We start from the raw sequence: 20,187 nt of genomic DNA on the forward strand, positions 1-20,187 counted from the left end.
ATGATACTGAGTGACCACAAGGAGAATACTTCAGTGGGAATGAGGGCATGACTAAAGGCCTAATTTGTTAAATCGATGCTCAGTAAAGTAGCTTTCAGGGTCACCTGATATTTGATAGAAAAATCCTCATCTAGCAGGAATCTTTTTTTTACAGTTTTACGTACTCCTTATAAGGTTAAGAGTAATTTTCTTTCTCAGCCTTAGAGAAAATATTTATTAGTTACTTCCTCTTCATAAGATTTAAAATAACTTTCATAAATTCTTACTATCATGGCTTAATGGTTATGGGGATTTTAGAAAATATGAAATAATATAAAATGATGTATAATGGTAAGTATTTTTAAAAGTGAAATTATTTCTGTTTTTTCCAGAAATCTTTCAGGGAATTTGTTTTCTTCATTATCTCAAGGAACTTTTGATTATCTTGGCTCGCTACGGTCTTTGTAAGTAAGAATTTTGTCTTAGTTTTTGAATTTGATTGTATGGTTTAAAGAGACTTCATGAGGACAATCTAGTGAATTTGCAGAAATACTTGAGCACTTGCTTCCACTTTGAAAAACATACAGTAAATCTAAAAGAATGAGTTTCAGACTGGGATACCCATTTTGTCTTTAGAATACTGTTAATGCTCATCTATTTTTAAAGTAAATAAATTGGTGGGTAATGTTGTTTCTCCTTGACCCTGTTTTAACACTAGAAAATATTTTGTTGCTTGACTAATTAAATCCCAAAGTATAAAATAACCCCTCCCTGTGAAGGATGCCCCTTAGAAGTGAGGTGGCGAGACTTTGGCTCACCTATTTTGGACATGCCATCAGGAAAGACCAGTTGCTAGAAAAGGACATCATGATTGATAAAGTGGAGGGTCAGCAAAACGAGGGAAACCCTTAAACAGGTGGATTGACAGAATAGTCAAAACAATGGCCTCGAAAGTATCAACAATCATGAAGAGGGCACAGGACCAGGCCACGCCTCATTCTGTTTTACATAAGGTCGCCATGAGCTGGAAGTGACACTACATACAGCACCTAACAACACCATGAAGAATTTATAGTTAAGAGTATTCTATACTCAAGGGATTTGATTTTATCCCGTAACCCCTGCCCAAGCTGAATTCACACCTTATTGCTAATGTTTCTGGGGATATTTAGAATGCCTGCTTTATGAAATCAATATAAGATCACGTTTACTCAGCTCCCTGTAGTTTTAGAATTGGTTGCTTTTTTTTTCTTTCCCCTCCAGACACAGTTTTGTTAACTGAGAGATTGCACTGGAGTTGGTTTTGAAAATAACTATGTCCACATAAGCCTTAATATAATTCAAGCTAAAAGTTTAACTCACTCCTGTTGGAATTAGAATTAAATGTAATGTTTTTCAAACTTTCCTTGAGTATGATTTATGGGATGGAGAGTCTTTTTCCGAGGGAGAATTTCATCTCTACCGGATGCCATTATGTTTGGTGTGTGCAAATTTCTTTTTCATCGTTTAGATCTTATCTGGCAGTCTTCACTGGGATGCAGCTAGTAGGTTGGACATCCATATAGCTCCTTACCATCATGGCGGGCCTGCATTTGTACTTTAGAGTCACCTGGATCCGACTCTCTGACCTCTCCTGTTGGTGCCACTGTTCGACTTATGCAGAGTGGGCATAGCTCCTTTTGGCCTATTTAGTGGGCTCAAGTCAGCCATTTCTGTGGCTTAGGAAATAAAAAAAAATCCGTGATAAATAATCTAGCGTTTGAGACCACGTGTAGCAGGAATGTGGAAAGTACATGCATCCAAAAATTGGGAAGAATTGCCAGTGATTTTACCTGGTAGTATCAAGAACTGATCATTCGAGGGTGCTTAGAATTTAGAAGTCATTCTGCTCATCCTTTTGGAATTGTTTTTAATTTGTCTTTGCTGTATTCTGTCTCCCCTGTGGTGTGTTTTGTTTTGCAAAAAGCAGCGAGGAGATGAGCCTTGTGTCAGTGGACTGGCTCAGACACACACATACTTATCTTTGCTCTTTGTACTTTATTGATTTATTTTTATAGAACACCTCACATTCTATTTCAGTTGTATTTATGTTTTTGCTCCCCGTTATTACATCATGTCCTCTTTGTTGGCGAGGATAATCTTATATTTAATTGTATTAGGTGGAGTTAGTCTAATGTTTACGCCTGGACAGTCAATTCTTAGTAAACTATGTTTTGAAGAGATTATTTTGCTTATATCCAGTTTAAGGAAGCCGTGGTAATGCAGTGATTAAGCCCTCCGCTGCTCACCGAAAGGCTGGTGGTTTGAACCCACCAGGTGTTCATGGAAAAAAGACCTGCCGATCTGCTCCTGTGAAGATAGCAGCCTAGGAAACCCAACTGGGCAGTTCTACCCTGTCCTGTAGGGTTACGGTTCTACCCTGTCCTGTAGGGTTGCGGTTCTACCCTGTCCTGTAGGGTTGCGGTTCTACCCTGTCCTGTAGGGTTGCGGTTCTACCCTGTCCTGTAGGGTTGCGGTTCTACCCTGTCCTGTAGGGTTGCGGTTCTACCCTGTCCTGTAGGGTTGCGGTTCTACCCTGTCCTGTAGGGTTGCTCTGAGTCAGAATTACCTCAACAGCAACAATGTCTAATCTGTGTATATTCTCCTTTTGTTTCTTATGTCCAAGTTATAAGTTATAAAATGTCTTGCCTATATAAAGTTAATGTCTGTTTTCATAGTGTGATGTAGTCTTATTTTATTTTTTTAATTTGCTGATTCACTAACCATTAAGTCAATAAATATTTTTGGTGCCACTTGGGGCATAGTACAGAATTGCCAGAAATAGTCCCTACCTTGAGGAGCTTACAGTGTAGCCATGTGGGCTGAACATAGCCACATAAAACAGTGTTATATTGCCTTAGGTTGACGCTTCAGTGCCAGAATTAACAGGAGAGTTGTAGGCATTTAGACCAAGAACATGGTAACGATGCTGGAAAAATTGAAGAAGGCTTCAAGATCCAACTTAAGGAGCACACACTTTATGATGCACGGACAGACGTTTGATAGGCAAAAAGGATTGGGATTTGGCGTTCCAGAAGCCTGGGGTCAGGGAGCTTGTTGCATAGAAGAGGGGTGACAAATAGATTTTGTTTGCATATTAACTTTGGTCAAAAGCAGAGTCCCAGGACTGTGGGGAAACAGTGCTGGGATCAGACACTCTGCAAGTCAGCTCATTAGAAAAGAGAACATAACTGGTTGATGCTACGTGCTACATGGCTGGTAAGGGTGAGCAGCAGCCTGCTTGCCACCTGAAGTATAAGCTAATACAAAGCAAAAATGCTATTTCGTTTTTCTCACTGTAATCTCCCATTTGTATTTTGCGTGGTACAGAGAATTCCAGACTGAGTATCTTTTGTGTGATTGTAACATATTGTGGATGCACCGCTGGGTAAAGGAGAGAAACATCACCGTCCGGGACACTAGGTGTGCTTATCCTAAGTCCCTGCAGGCCCAGCCTGTCACAGGTGTGAAGCAGGAGCTACTGACATGCGGTAAGGGAGAAATAGAAATGGAGACAGTATTTACCGTGTTTTCACCTGCTGCTGTGTTTTTCTTGACAAAATGTAAAATTCTCTTTACACTTGGTTGGACCTGAAGTACAGCCATTCGTCTTGGTGGATCTGAGAATATTTAATTTATGCCAACAATTAAGGAATTAAGTCAGGTGGATTAAAAACTGTGGTGGTGTAGTGGTTAAGTGCTATTGCAGCTAACCAAAAAGTCGGCAGTTTGAATCCACCAGACGCTCCTTGGAAACTCTGGGACAGTTCTACTCTGTCCTACAGGGTCGTTAGGAGTCAGAATTGACTCTATGGCAACAGGTTTTTGGTTTGGATTAAAAAAAATCTTACTTCTTATGATTGGTCTTTAAGGTAGCTGTTCTTAGGTTCTGAACATCTTTCTTTATGAAAGCCAATTTCAAAGAATAGCATAGATGTTTAGATTTTCTATCAGTTGGCAAATCGGGGAATTGCTTATTGTAAAGTCTTAGGACACAATCATATTTTTTGTGGGTGGGAGTGTCCAATGATAAAGGCTTTCTGAAGTGTAATTCACGGTATAATATATATCAGTGTTCATAAAAAGTTGATACAGTTTGATTCAGTACTTCTACGTCTAGAATTTAATTCTTAGGAAGTGATTGGATAGGTAGGTAGACCTTCAGACTTTATGTATAAGCAGATCCTAAATTCTCAAAAATAGAGGATTGGTTTAAAACTTGTGATACATCCATTCCATGAAATAGCAGGCAGCCAATGATTTTGAGGAATATTTTTTGAAGAATACCTGAAGAAAAGGGGGAGATAACATTTTGTGGTGGTGCAAATAAATGGTTAATATGCTCAGCTGCTGACTGAAAGGCTGGCAGTTCAAGTCCTCTCAGAGGCAGCTCAGGAGAAAGCCTTAGTGATCTGTTTCTAAATAGTCAGCCATTGAAAATCCACAGGAGCACAGCTCTACGCTGACACACGTGGGGCTGCCGTGAGTTAGATTTAGTTCAGCAGTAACTGATGTAAATGGAAAAGAAAAACACAGATAACGACAAGAAAACATAGTGCTTAAGATGATGGTGGAAGATCCCTGTTTCGTCTTTGTATTTGGAAGTAAACAATCCTATCATTTGTTTCCTTTTCTGTTTATTACTGTTGTTGTTATTTTACAAGTAAAATATACTTATTGGATGAAAATTAAGATTTATGAAAAGAAACCGAAAAAACAAGAAGGAAACAAAGCTCATGCTGGCATTCTTATCACTCAGAGATAACGTTAAGACCTTGGTGTATTACCTTCACCTTTTTCCTAGGTCTCTTACACTTTTGTCTTTTTATAGAAGTATCATCGTACTCCTTAATGATATTTTGTAACCTATTTAAAACTTACCATAATGTAAGCTTCCTTCCTTTATGTGTGTGTGTTAAATAGATGCATACCAGTCACCGTATAGATGTAGCCGTAATTTATTTAACAACTTCCTTATTACTGCATGCTTAAGCTGTTAATCATTTCTCACTTCCTAAACGATGCAGTGGTTAATTTCCTTGTATACAGCTTTGCGCACTTGCTATTATTTCTTTAGGGTACACTACTAAAGTGGAATCGGTGTGTGAACCAAATGGACTGAATATTTTCAAGGCTTTTAATGAGTCTATGATATTTTTGTTCATTTTTGTACATACATTTAATATGTCTCCTGTTTTCTGACTAGAAGAAAGTATGTGAGCATTTTAAAAAAGTGTTTATAATATATAACATCTGGAAAGATTTGTTTTCCTTTTTTCTTAAATATTCTAAATTTTCTACAATGAGTTTGTATTACTTTTATAATCAGAAACCAGTGTTTTAATCAAAGATAATATGATCTCAAAGATGTATTTTAAAATTGTGTGTATCATCATTTACTGTATTTTTATGCAGATAACACACACTTTCTACATTTGTTTGCCAACCATGCCTCCCCACCCCCTGAGGTATTTTCTTAAGTGCTGCTATGCTAATTTTTTTACAACATCATGGAAAAAATATTGGCGTAGTGGTGCTTATGAAAATATATCATAGGAGGAGGGCATGGTTGACAAACAAATATAGAAGGTGCACGTTATTTTGTGTAAAAGTACAGTACCTATCAAAAAAAAAAAATCATCAGTTGCATTCTCCATATTTAAGTATCATTAAAATTTGCCAGCTTCTGTGGCCATCTGTTAGTCTTACAGCACCATCAAAAAGGAACAACTGTAAATGTCAGAACCAATTATGAAATTATACTTAATTCTGTTTCTATCCATGACCTCTTGACTCAGTAGTAGCCTTACTGGCACTAGCCTCAGAATGCTGGTTTCTCAGAAATACTTGTTTTTATATATTTATGATTTTAATTAGAATTTCTGTGACTTTAACTGGTGGTTTGTGAAGATAGTGTTGTGTTCGTTTCCTGAGTTTCTGTTTTTCTGTCTCCAGACGCTCCCCTTGAATTACCATCGTTCTATATGACTCCGTCTCACCGTCAAGTTGTATTTGAAGGGGACAGCCTTCCTTTCCAGTGCATGGCCTCATATATTGATCAGGACATGCAGGTGCTATGGTCTCAGGATGGGCGGATAGTTGAAACAGATGAATCACAAGGCATCTTTGTTGAAAAGAACATGATTCACAACTGCTCGTTGATTGCAAGGTAAACTTTTTAAGACGAAGAGCTGTCTCTCTGGCTTTGAGTTGTCCTTTCAGAATTGTAATGTTTAGTTGGAGTTTGAATCAGTATTTTTTATGTATCTTACATGGTAAAAAGCAGACATCTAGAGTTTTCTTAATTTTTATTAATCATCTAAAATTAAATAGCTTTCTTTTCTGTTCAGTTTTAGAAGAAAAATGGATAGGATAAAAGGGAAACACTTTTTAAACATTGGCCCCTTCTGATTAAAATTTCAGGGAGAAATATGTAAACTTTTAACCATTTTCTGCCATTAAGCTCATATTTTCACTTTTAGGACTCACCTAATTTCAGGGTTTTGTGATTAATGCTACATTTTTAGATAATTCCTCTCCCAAACCCACTAGTATAAAAGAGTAATAACACTTGTCAACCGTATGACTGCAGTGAGCACCAAAATAATTATTTTGAATGAATTTTATATAGCGTAAATATATATATTTTAAAACCAAAACCAAACCTATTGCTGTCAAGTCGATTCGAACTCATAGCAACCCTACAGAGCAGAGTAGAACTAGCCCATAGGGTTTCCAAGGAGCAGCTGGTAGATTCAAACTACCAGCCTTTTGGTTAGCAGCCGAGCTCTTAACCACCGTGCTACCAGGACTCTGATATATATGTGCATGTGTGTGTGTATATGTATACATATAATCACACTTAAATTAGTCTAAATTCTTTATAGCAGTACTATAGTGATCCCATATGACACAGTAGAACTGCCCATAGAACCCTGTGAATTCAAACTGCTGAGTTTTTGGTTAGCAGCAAAGCTCTTATTAACTGCTGTGCCACCAGGCTTCCATATATATTATCACACTTAAATTAATCTAAATTCTTTATGGCAGTATCAGAAAAATCAATTCTAAAAACAGCAACTTTACCTAACATTTTTGTTGGTCAGGACGCTCATATGAAGACTGAGAAGTCCTTTACCCACAGTTAGCCCCAGAATGATGAAGAAGTCATAGAAGAAGAAACTGCATGGCCCTTGAATTAGTTAAGCTTGAGATATACCTGTTCGTTTGTTGTTGGTCTCCTCATCATAGTGATCCTCCATTGGTAAGAGTCAGTGTTTGTATTTTCCCAGAAGATGAAACTGAATCTCTCCCTTACTCCTTAAATCTCCACATTTACCACCTGGAGGTTTCCTGGAAATTTTATTCCAGTAATTGCTTTTAGACATCAAAGGCATTGCTAAAACTTATTTAAAAAATGTTTCTATAATATATTAGGACTGCGGTTCCCAAAGGCCATGGAGGAATGCCCTGGGCACTGCGGTGAATTCACAGAGGTGATGTGGGGTATTATAAATTTTGGAGGGAAGCCCAGTGATACTCGACATCTGTTGGACACTGCACAGCTGCTTGCTTGAATTGGTTCACTGGGTCAATGTTAGATCATTCTTTGGTTCTTTTGGTAGTGACATACTTTGGGATGCCAGGGTTTTGGCGGTTACGGTGATAAAAAGCAAGTGTTATACAAAAATCATTGTGGAACAAGAAATAATCATTGTCAGTGTCTGATCTAAATGTGAGAATTGATTAGTGCCCAGTAGGAACACAGCTACCAATGTTTAAGAATGAAATACATTTTTCAGTTTATGTGTTATTTTTTCAAATGGCTGCTGAGTTGGTAGGACATAGACACACAGGTTTGGGATTGACCTCTGCGAGCAGAACCCTCATAGGTATTTCTTTTGGACTAGTGATACTGTGAAAAAATTGCCAAGTCACTGAGGCTCTTTGAGTCAAGAAGGTTTGGGTACTTCTGGATTAGGGGATGGTTTCCAGTGCCCAAATATCCTTTGTACTTTTCTTTCTAGTTCAGTAGAGTCATGAAAAAGTAGGATGTTTGACAAACTTTCCAGTTACTTAGGTTTAATGTCAAACTGTGTTCTTTGCTTGAAAATATTTACAATAGTATATCGATATATTTTCCAAACTTAAGTGAGTTTGTAAAGATAATAAACACTTTCTTTGGTGATTTGGAATATAATGGTGTCTCAGTCTTCATTAGAACATTTAGAAATGTAGCCATCAGTGATTTAGGAGACCGGACCAATGTGTATTCAAGGCCTAATTTTACTAGTTAAAATGATACATGGTTTATGTATAATTGTCTCTTATCATTTGTGTGTATGTGAAAGCAAAGCATGGCAAGGAGAGTTAAGGTTAATTGAGGGTTCTGACATTTGCTTTTCAATTAATAGGCACTATATCAGGGAATTATGATCTCATCTTGCAAATTGAATTTACTGACAGCCACTTAGAAATACAGCCGTTTGGTGGAGAGGAGGAGTGTGCTGTCACATTATAGGGAGCAACTAGGGTCACATAACAATGGGTGTGTCAATTTTTGTAGAAGACACTGACTTGAATTGTATACCTTCACTTAAAGCACAAAAAAAAAAAAAAAGGAAATACAGCTGTTTTACCAATTGAAATATACCTTTACATGAAAAAGTCCTTTTGTTAAAACATTAATTGGTAATTTACTGAATTGTTATAGAGATTTAACTGGTTATTCCTAGTATAAGTCTTCCACAAAATATTTTACCTTAAATATTTTCTTAATTCCATACTTCATAGGTCCCTTGGTGGCGCAAACCGGCGCTTGCCCTCGATTACTAACATAAAGGTGGGTGGTTTGATCTGCCCGGTTGTGTCATGGAAGAAGAGACTGGCAATCTGCTTCTGTAAAGATTACAGCCAAGAAAACCCTATGGAGCACAGCTCTGCTCTGGAACCCTTGGGGTCACCGTGAGTCGGAACCGACATGATAGCAACAAGTTAGGGTCACAGGTGTATTACTTAAATGCACTGAGCTTTTATGCCACCAGCTATAAAGTGGGACAAAATCACACACTTCGTATTATTATTCTCCTTTCTTCATGCTTGAATACTTTCCTAAGAGGCTGTGAAAAGGTAGCTGTAACTTGGAAACTCCATTAGTTTTGCTGAAGAGTGTGCCGTGATGTTTCTGGCTTTGCACTTGCCATTCCCATGCCCTGTAGTTCCCATTCTCCCTTTTTTTGTAAGAAGTCTTATGTATTCCATACCATTGCGCTTTGTTCATACTTCTGTTAGGAGCAAAGCTCTTATCATAGTTTTTCAAGTATCCGTGTTCCTGTTTGTCTTCTTGACTCGCTGCCAAAGTACTGAAAGAGAGGGGTCATTTTTATTCATTTTTCATCAAGCAAAGTGCTTGGCCCACAGTGCATTTGGACGTATGTACAAAATAAATCATGGAAGCCCAAGTTGTCTCCCTGTGTGCCTAACCCTGTTTTCTCTCTTTTTAAAAAATCTTTCTTCATGCAGTGCCCTAACCATCTCTAATATTCAGGCTGGGTCTACCGGAAATTGGGGCTGCCATGTCCAGACCAAACGCGGGAACAATACAAGAACTGTTGACATTGTGGTGTTAGAAAGCTCTGCGCAGTACTGCCCTCCGGAGAGGGTGGTAAACAATAAAGGTGATTTCAGGTCAGTATTTTGACAAAGTCAACCTTGGCCTTTAACTACTCTTGTTCCCAAGGGCATGGGATTGGTCTCCTATCCTCAGTAACAATATGTACGTGTACGTGTTACCTGTATATCCTTATATAGCTCTCTGACAGTTACCTTTTAGGATAGCAGTGGTTTCAGAATCATTTAGGTAGATTAAAAAAGATAACAGTCTTTATTTTTGCTTGAACATTATCCAAGATCTATTAAATGAAGAGTCTTTTGAGGATAAAGCCAAAAGTATTCATTTTTAACAGGAGTTTTGTAGTTCAAGTTAAGAACAACTCTTTAGGACATTATGTGTAGGGTGCTAAAGGTGTGCAAAATTCAGACAGGCTGATGATGTTTCCTGTTTTTTTAAGTGCTCTTTTATGGTTAAAGTTGGAGAAGTTGTGTATCGCTAAGTTACTTTTAACTATTGCAAGGAGCCCTGGTGGTGCAATGGTTAAGCACTCAGCTGCTAACCTAAAGGTTGGCAGTTTTAACCCTCCCTTTGGTTCTGCAGGAGAAAGACCTGGCAGTCTGCTCCCGGAGAGATGACAGCCTAGAAAACCCTACGGGCCAGTTCTGCTATGTCACGTGGGGTTATTATGAGTCAAAATTGACTCGATGGCACCTGACAACAACAATATTGCCAGTTAGGCAGGGATCTTAATTAGGAGAAACACATATCTAATTATCTTTCCCAATTCAGTTCTTTTGGCAATTAAAGGAGGATTTGGGGAAATGAAAGTTGTTCTGTAGCTTGAAACTTGGGGAGCCACTGAAACCCCATATGGGTTGGGTTTGTTGGACTCTGTGCTAAGATAAGCAGGATGAGTTAAATATTAATGATTTGTTTAGTAGAAAGTTCAGAGTTTTTGAGAGGTAGCCATTTTTACATTAGATTCTCCTTAATTTCAAAATTGATCAGAAATATTTTAACATATTTACTTGATATACTGTGTTTATTGATTTTTAATAATGAGCTAATAAAAACCCCAAACCAAATGCGTTACCACTGAGTCAGTTCTGACTCAGGCGATCCTGTGTGCTTCAGAGTAGAACTGCGCTCCACAGGGTTTTCTTGGCTATAATGTTAAATGGAAGCAGATCTCCCGGCCTTTTTTCCACGGCACCACTGAGCGGGTTTGAACCACCAACCTTTCGGTTAGTAGCCAAGAGCAAACCATTTGCACCAGCCAGGGACCTCATGAGCTTATAGTTGATGTAAACGAAAGGAAATAGGTTGCTTTTTTAAGCAACATAAAGACTGTTTCCGTTTTGTCTGCGATTGGTGCTACCGATACAGGGCTGTAAGGCTGTAAGTTTTTAAAAGTGAAGGAAACTCTTTGGATGTTAATTTTTCAAATCTAGAGTGAAGAGGAGATACTTCTTTAGCTTAGCTAGTCCTTCCTTGCTCTTCTTCTTGTCTTTTGTTCCCCTCCCATTTTTAAATACTTTTCTCTTTCACACAACTATATGGAAATCAGCATTTATTATTGCCAACAGATAAGTCTCTTATGTGAATTAACTGTTGCTCTGTAATAATTATATTGTAGATTAACTAAAAAAACCCAGAAAATAATATTGTAGAAAACATTTGGTAGTTATGTTGTATTCAGCATCTTTTATTAAAATAATCGTAGAATGTTTTCTGTTTATGGTGGATTTTCTGTTTTTTTCCTCATAGTATTTGAATGCTTTCCATTTTTAATGATAGATGGAAATATCTAAAAATATAAGCAATTAATGAATTATTTATCCTTCAACACTTCTTAAGATATTATACAATTAAAATCCCACTGCATTAGTAAGATTTAATCTAGTGTTGCTTGATCTATTTATGCCGTTTTTGGTAATGAATTATTTTTGTTGTAACTGATATTATAATTCAGCAGGTCCTCTGTTATGTATCAACTGTAACTTGTATTAAATGCAATATAACTCCCAATTTTGGAGCCATTAACAATGGAGGTCAAATAATAAAAGATTTCTCCCAACCCAGTTGGTGATGGTCCATGTCAGACTGGGTAGTGACCTGCATACTGAGTGGCCTCTCCCTGATAAATTCAGCTGTCTACTGTGTCCGGGGTTCCCAAGACCCACCCCTGTGTTCAGAAATTCTCTAGAAGCAATGAAGAGACTCAGTGTATAATTGTACTCACAGCTAAGATTCATTACAGTGATATAGTTAGGATACCAGGTCCCTGTATGGTGCAAATGGTTGGCGGTCTACTGCTAATCAAAATGTTGACGGTTCAGACCCATCCAGCAACGCTACAGAATGAAGTCCTGGTGATCTGCTTCCAGAAAGATCACAGCCAGGAAAACCCTGTGGAGTGCATTTCTACTCTGTAACGCAGGTCGGAATCAACTTGGCGGAAATGGGTTTTTGTTTATTGGTGAGGATACACAGAAGATCATAAGGGAAAAAGACATAGGTGGAGTCCGCAGAAACCCAAGTGAGGCTTCCTATGCTCTCTCCCTTCCATGAGGAGTCATACAGCACCATCAGTGTGATGTTTCTGCCCAGGGAAGCCCATAGGAGGCTTAGCATCCAAGCTTTTTACTGGGTGCTAGTCGTGAAGGCACTCTCTGCCTAGAATGTACCAGAGCTCCAGACTTCCTGGAGGAAAGCAGGTGCTCGGCATAAATCATGTTGTTTGCCCAAACAGTCTAGGTGCAGTGAACCGCTGTTATCAGTTCACTGTTGGCTGAGAATATGTGAGAGCCAGACACCAGTCCAGGACCAGCCTTGCGAGTGGGCCTTCCTGAGGGCAGCAGTCTCAGGCCTAATGTGCTAACACTTTTCTACACGTATACTAACTCTTAATCTCCATAAAGGACCTAGTTATATTTATGCTGGACAAGATTCTGACCTTACGTACCTGAGTTATATAAGCCAGCCATTTAATAATGTATAACAACAGGAATTAAAAAGAAATGCAAAACCCATTTTCTGCTCCATTTTTCATTTTTACTGGATACGATGCCATTTCCTTGTTCACTCAACAGCCGTATCTATAATACTTGGGAATTTTATTTTAGAAGAGTTTTACATTCTGTTGTGATACTGGAATATACTGAGCTGATAGCTTAAAATAGGTTAGTCCATATTAAAAAATTTTTTTATGCAATTTTGATCTTTAATGTTAAACAAGTTTTGTTTATTTCTTCTCCTTGATTTTGCTCCACGATTATACATGACTAACAGTGCCACAGGAGGAAAACCTGGTGATCTGCCCCTGTAAAGATTACAACCTAGGGAACCATACGTGGCAGTTCTACTTTGTCCTGTAGGGTCACTATGAGTCAGAATTGACTTGAGGGCACACAGCAACAACAACAGCAAAATTATACGTGACATGTTCTATTACTAGATTTTTTCTCTGTTATTACTTCTGTCATTTAGGTTTTTTTATCCTGTCTTGTTTTCATCTGTCTAGGTGGCCCAGAACGTTAGCAGGCATTACTGCGTATCTGCAGTGTACTCGGAACACTCACGGCAGTGGAATATATCCTGGGAGCCCACAGGATGAGAGAAAGGCTTGGCGCAGGTGTGACAGAGGTGGCTTTTGGGCAGATGATGATTATTCTCGATGTCAGTATGCAAATGATGTCACTAGAGTGCTCTATATGTTTAACCAGGTAAGTAGAGAGTCTTGGTATTTACTGCAAGTTGTGACTAGAACATGCGATTCAAGCCAAATGCATACTTACTCTTTATGCCAACTAGGTAAAGGGTAAGGATTTGCTGTTGGTACTTCACTTTTTCTAAAAAATCTATTTAGAGATTTATCTGTCTTCAGAATCAGGTGTTGGCTTATTAACTGGTATTCAAGGCCCTCTAAGAGTCCCTGTTGTTGTTGTTGGGTGCCATCAAGGTCATTCCAACTCATAGTGACCCCATAGAATTGCTCCATAGGGTTTTTTAGGCCGTAATCTTTACGGGAGTAGATTGCCAAGTCTTTCTCCCATGGAGCTGCTGTGTGGGTTCAAACTGCCTATTTTCATTTAGCAGCCAAGTGCTAAACCACTGTGCTACCCAGGGCTCCTCCCTGGGCTCTTTCTAGGAGTCCCTGGGTGATGCAAATGGTTAAGCTTTCAATTACAAATCAAAAGGTTGGTGATTTGAATTCACCCAGAGGTGTCTTGGAAAAGGCGTGGTGATCTATTTCCAAAAGATCACAGCTGTTGAAAACACAACCATTGGAACGAAGTTCAACTCTGAACCCATGGGGTTGCCATGAGTCGGAATGGACTTGATGGCAGCTGGTTTTGTGTTTCTTGGTTATGGCATCATTCTTCCTTCTCAGTCATCACCTGACTCTGTGCCTTTGCTTGAATACCTTTATTATCTGTATTTTGGGCAAAATCCCAACCATCCTTGAGTCTACCTGGAAAGCACTTCTTGGGTGCCTTCTATAATCTCCTTTGTCAAAAGTGATTGATAATGGTACTTCTGCTACTCCTATGGAAACCCTGGTGGCATAGCGATTAAGTGCTACGGCTGTGAACCAAAGGGTCGGCAGTTCAAATCCGCCAGGCGCTCCTTGGACACTCTGTGGGGCAGTTCTACTCTGTCCTGTAGGGTCGCTATGAGTCAGAATTGACTCGACAGCACTCGGTTTGCTTTGTTTTTTACTACTCCTGTGCTTTTTATTGCCTTTGCTTCTCTGCCATCTTTTCTACATACTAGCAGATTATAAGCAACTGGAATGTGGTTTTTGTGCAATACATTTGTTTTCTTATGCTCTTTACCACCTAGAATGCCATTTTGCAACATTTGGTGCTAAGTCAGTGTTTAAGCCAGTAAACGCATGTAAAACATGACTGGCAGTGCATGGTGATAAAGATGAGTGCTCAATAAGTGGTTTGTACTCGTGTGCAGCAGGAGTTCCAGGCAAGGTATTGATCACTCCCAGCTGGGGCACTCAGGAAGGCTTTCCCGAGCTGTTGGGATTGAGGTATGCGTAGACTATGCATCAGCAGAGAGGAAGATGGCGCAGCCTGTTTACCTGATGTGCTTTTGTGCATTATTCTATTTCAACCCAAGTTAAAAACCTTCCTTAGCTTAGTTCCATTAAAATTCCAGTTTTCTCTGGTTTGAAAAAAGCATTTTCAGGTCATGACAAGTAAATGATAAGGTACTTTGATTTGTTGCCATGTTTCGGAATGCAAAGTTAAGATGTCACAATTTTTGGTTGATGATTTTGCTAAGTGCTTCTTTCTGCTTTTTAAATGTAGATGCCCCTCAATCTTACAAATGCTGTGGCAACAGCTCGACAATTACTGGCTTACACCGTGGAAGCAGCCAACTTTTCTGACAAAATGGATGTTATCTTTGTGGCTGAAATGATAGAAAAATTCGGAAGATTTACCAAAGAGGAAAAATCAAAAGAGGTATTTTTCTGGTTCAGATTTATAGCACACAGTGTCAGCAAATGGTATATGTGATAAGAGCTGAACCTGTATTTTTAAAGCCTTGTTTGTGTTTGCTGTGAACTAAATATACTTTATAATTTCCAAGATGGCTGTTGAGAAACTTACACTTCATCTATTATAGTGACCTGTTGTTAGGAGGAGTAAGATCAGCTCCCAGTTCTTGGAAATTAAGCATTCTTGATTGTTATGGATTGAATTGTGTCCCACAAAAAGTTATGGTGAAGTCCAACCCCTGTAATTGTAAATATGACCCTGACTGGTAGTAGTTTTTTTTTTGTTACGTTGATGGTGCCATACTGCAGTAGGGTGGGTCCTAAACCTAGTCCGTCTGAGTGGTGTCTTGTGAAAATAACAGAATAGACACAGACACACAGGGAATGACACACATACAGAGAAGACGGATGCATCTGCAAGCCCAGGAATGCCAAGGATTGTCTGCAGTTATTAGAAGCTGGGAGGCTTTGGTGGTTCAGTGGTAGAATTCTCACCCTCCATGCAGGGGACCTGAGTTCACTTCCTGGCCAGTACACTTCATGTACAGCCATCACCTGTCTGTCAGTGGATGCTTGTGTGTTGTTAGGATGCTGAACAGGTTTTAGTGGAGCTTCCAGACTGAGATGGACTAGGAAGAAAGGCCTGGTGATCTGAAAATCTCTCAGTGAAAACCCTGTGCATGGCTTACAGTGGGCAGGTCTGCAGTCGATCACGGGAATGGCATAGAACTAAGCATCTAGGTGTCGTTTTGTTCCTTTGTGCATGGAGTCATCATGAGTCAGAGGTGACATGGACATCAGTTAACAACAGTCCAACTAGAAACTAGGAGAGAGAAAGAAGGAAATTCCTGTAGAGCCGGCTCCCTGAATTCAGACTTAAAACCTGCAGAACTGTGAGAAAATAAATTTGTTGAAACCACCCACTAGTGGAATTGTTTTGATGTGGCATCATGAAGGGGCTGAGACAGTGATGTAGTAGATTAATGAGAAAGCAATGTTCTGTGTCTACGTTGTGGGTTAGAGAGGACTTTTTATCTTGAGCCTTCTGGGATTTCTCTTCTCTACACAACCATGTGCTCATCCTTCTTAGTAGGAGTTGGAGTCACCCAAATCTTGTGTTAAGTTGCTTAATTGCTTTTATAATGTTCTAGAGAAACGACAGGCTGTTTACGAACTTGTTGAAATGCTAAATAATTAGAATACACACTTTTTGAAAATTTAATGACTTTGAAAAGGGATGCATTTTAATGAGTTCACATTAAAACCCACTGCTGTCGAATCAATTCTGACTCATAGCAACCATATAGGACACCGTAGAGCTGCCCCATAGGGTTTCCAAGCAATGGGTGGTAGATTCGAACTGCTGACCTTTGGGTTAGCAGCTCGAGCTCTTAACCACTGTGCCACCAGGCCTCTTTAAGGGAAAAAAATGGATATCAACCACAGTGTTCAGAATGAGTGAAGGAAATAGTGTTTTTTAACAAGTTTTAAGGAGATTAATGCATTCTTAAACTAAGTTTCAAGCCACATGCGGATTTGATGTATACTGTCTTTTGTGATATAATCACTTACACAGCAATTAATTTTAGAAGAACAGGGAACCTGGATCAAGTGCAGGTTATACAGCTAGGTTTGAGTAGGGGCCAAGAACAGCCCAAGAGCCTGGACTTTCTAATCTGAGGCCTTTTCTACAGGATCACATTTACTTTCTAGTTCAGTGTCACCCTGTCTTGGTATTTCGGTAGTGTTCAGTACACAATTGTGGGGAAAGCACTGGGCTAAACAAAGTTGAATATATTCCTTTGTTAGAATATCTGAGACCTTCAATATGCTGAAAGATAAACAATATGCCTAGTTTTCCTAAATCATTTTGCCATGGACTTCTTTTTTTTTTTGGTTAAATAAGTAATATCTTGCATTTTGGTGATAGGTTTTGGAACTGTTGGCTCTAGTACCGCGCTATGTATTAAATCATGTCCCCCCAAAATGTGTGTAGGAATCCTAACCCCTTACCTGTAGGTATAATCCTGTTTATAAGCCGAGTTTTCTTTGGATGTTAATAAGGCCATGAATTGAAGGCTGCGCCCTAAATCTGATCAGCTTTAGGTTGTGAAAAAGGCAGAATAGACACAAATGTAAAGGTATACTGGGGAAGATAGATGCAGTGTTAGGAGAGTTTAGAAACCAAGGAAACTTCCAACAAGGAAGGAATGAACTGACAAGGTCAAGACCTGGATTTGGATGTACGGCCTCCCAAACTGTGAGAAAACAGATTTCTGTTCTTTAAAGTCACCAACTTGTAATATTTCTTTTATGGCAGCACTAGAAAACTAAGGCATACCTTTAGATACTTTGCTTGATATTATACAGTTACCCAAGAAAGAAAAATTCATAAATATATATAAATGGGCCAATTAAATTCCAGCCTTGTTACGTGAACTTCAGAAGCCATAATTTACTAACGAGCTGGCCTGCTACTCGATTTTGTCTTTGGGCCATAACCCACTTCCCTGTGGTTAAGTTTTCACTGGGAGCAGCTGCCTGGATTCTGGCTCTGTGGTAATTTTGCTCTTCCTTATTATATTTAATCACAGTTTGCTGCCCACATGATTAGTAGTCATTTACGGAAGTGGGGTATTTTGAGTCATGAAAGTGATTGGGTTGACGTTTGGAATGTGTACATTCAAAGGGATTTTTGCTAGCATATAATACATGTTTATTCACGTGCTTCCATGTCTTACTATGAGGGACCTTTGCTCTGATTCCTGAATCATAATGAAACGTCACTCTAATAAAACGTGGTGTCCAGAGCTATATGTGTAACTGTGTTTGCCAGTCTGAAATCAGCCATCTACCCACCAGGTTTCTCTAGGTGGAAACATCTTGTTGGGGACTGGAATTAGGCTGAATTTACTGAGTTTATTAATTGACCATGGGCCTTTTCTTTATTTTTTAGATGAGGTTGTTGTTTTTTCTGCTTTGTTGTAAAGGTTTGTGGGTATAACTGAGAGAATACAGGCAAAGTGATTTTGCAAATGGCAAAGCTCTAGGATTATTTTACATCAATACCTGTTGTTGTTGGGTCTACTTTGACTTATGGTGAACCCATGTGTGTCAAGAGTAGAACAGGTCCCAGGGTTTTCAGTGGCTGATTTTTCAGGTACCTTTGGGGGGACTCGAACCTCCAACCTTTTGGTCAACACCTGAATGTGTTAACCATTTCCAAGGGATTATAAAATTTGACATTACTATAATCTCAGAAGCTAAGAAAGGGGTCATTAAAAAAAAATCACCAGAGTGTTTCAGTCGCTTATCTAAAAATTTAGTTTGAAGGAGGTTGCTGTCGCTTTACAGTTAACATAGGAAATAATGTTATAATTACCTTTGGAAACAAATGGCAACCACTTAGTAAGTATAAATAGAAGAAAGAGAAGAAAAATATTCAGGATTGAATAATTGAAGTATAAAGGTAAACATATAGAGGTAAAAAGCCGTGATATTTTCAATCATGTCATTAGCTTATGAAAGCCGAACAGTGAATAAGGAAGACCGAAGAAGAATTGATGGCTTTGAATTATGAGATTGGTGAAGAATATTCATTATATATGGACTGCCTGAAGAATGAACAAGTCTGTCTTGGAAGAAGTACAGCCAGAGTGCTTCTTAAAAGCGAGAATGTCAAGACTTAGTCTCACATACTTTGGACATGTTATCAGTAGAATCCCCTGGAGAAGGACATCATGCTTGGTAAAGTAGAGGGTCAATGAAAAAGAGAAAGACTCTCGACGAGATGGATTGACACAGTGGCTGCAGCAGTGAGCTCAAACATAACAATTGTGAGGATGTCACCAGACCAGGCAGTGTTTTGTTCTGTTGTACATAGGGTTGCTATGAGTCTGAACTGACTGAATGACACCTAACAACAACAAGAAAGGTAATATTACTCATACTGGGGTGACAGACACCCTGTCCAATTATTTAACTTAAGCTACTGGCCATAGTGTTCACTGTTTATTAGTATAGGAAAAAAAAAAAACGATAAGGTTTAAGAGCTTCATTTTAAGTTAATTACCACAGCTTAAAATTATGCTAAGATTTCCTGAAATGCATATAGCTCAGTTGGAAAAAATGGTTAAATTGATTTTTGTATTATGTCCAAAATGTTATCCTGCTATAGATTATTTTATAACAAAAATTTTGTGAGGCGGTTGCTTTTTAACTTGTGAGTTAGCCTAGCCAACACAAGCTAGTACTCTGTTGTCTTAGGGTGAGTAATAAAAGCTATTAAACTGTTAGATCTAAATGATATGTTGAGTGGTATTTTTCAGAGTCAGCTGAAGGTTGTCTGTCAGGTAACATAAGTGTCTGTTCGATATTTACGAGAGTTTTTTTTTTTTTTTTTTAATGAAAACAATATAGATCCATTGCAGAAAATGAAAGAATGCATTAAGATTCTATTTGGTTATGTTTTATAGTCTCTATATTCTGCCCTTGTTTTGAATATGTGAATGAGACATACACATTAAAGCTACTTTACTACTAAGTATGTTTAGCACATATTATGTATAACTTCTAAAATGTGCAGTTTTTTCATTTATTAAATTTAAAGCTTAACCATGTCTGTATTTTTTTCTTGATCAAACTTGACAGTGTTTTCTATATTATGAAGCATTTCAAAAGCCCAGTTTCTGGCTTTGTTGTTCCTTTCTAGAGCACTGTTCCTCAAATTTGAGCCATCCTCATCATCCTTGCTATTTTTGAGTCCATTTTTTTGGACTCAGATTTTTGGACTGTAATTTTTTCCATTCCAGTTATCTTTTTGACTAACCAAAATTTTAAAAATTTGGTTCTGTCTTGGTTTCGCTGTATCAGCCATGACTGAACCAGTTTGAACCTATGTTTTACTCTCCAGTCTCAAATTTATGTTCTGCAAACGGATAGGCAGGAATAATTTATTTCTTTTTCTTTTATTGTTAGTTTTGTTTTTGGTGAAAGTTTATATAGTACAAATTAGTTTCTCATTCAAAAATTTATACACAAA

The 20,187-nt window shown here is 38.5% G+C and overlaps 1 protein-coding gene across 2 annotated transcripts in view; it reads left to right on the top strand.

Moving 5' to 3' along the window:
* ADGRA3 (adhesion G protein-coupled receptor A3) overlaps positions 1–20,187 on the top strand; it is a 180,080-nt gene that overhangs the window by 83,612 nt on the left and 76,281 nt on the right. For both annotated transcript variants that reach the window (XM_003411288.4, XM_010591394.3), the window contains 6 exons: positions 372–443; positions 3,349–3,509; positions 5,974–6,187; positions 9,541–9,705; positions 13,155–13,356; positions 14,956–15,111. In XM_003411288.4, coding sequence (XP_003411336.1) covers positions 372–443; positions 3,349–3,509; positions 5,974–6,187; positions 9,541–9,705; positions 13,155–13,356; positions 14,956–15,111 — 970 coding nt within the window. The remainder of the gene's footprint in view (positions 1–371; positions 444–3,348; positions 3,510–5,973; positions 6,188–9,540; positions 9,706–13,154; positions 13,357–14,955; positions 15,112–20,187) is intronic.

Source organism: Loxodonta africana, chromosome 5 (genome assembly GCF_030014295.1).
Source record: "Loxodonta africana isolate mLoxAfr1 chromosome 5, mLoxAfr1.hap2, whole genome shotgun sequence".
In the NCBI taxonomy this organism is placed as follows: Eukaryota; Metazoa; Chordata; class Mammalia; order Proboscidea; family Elephantidae; genus Loxodonta; species Loxodonta africana.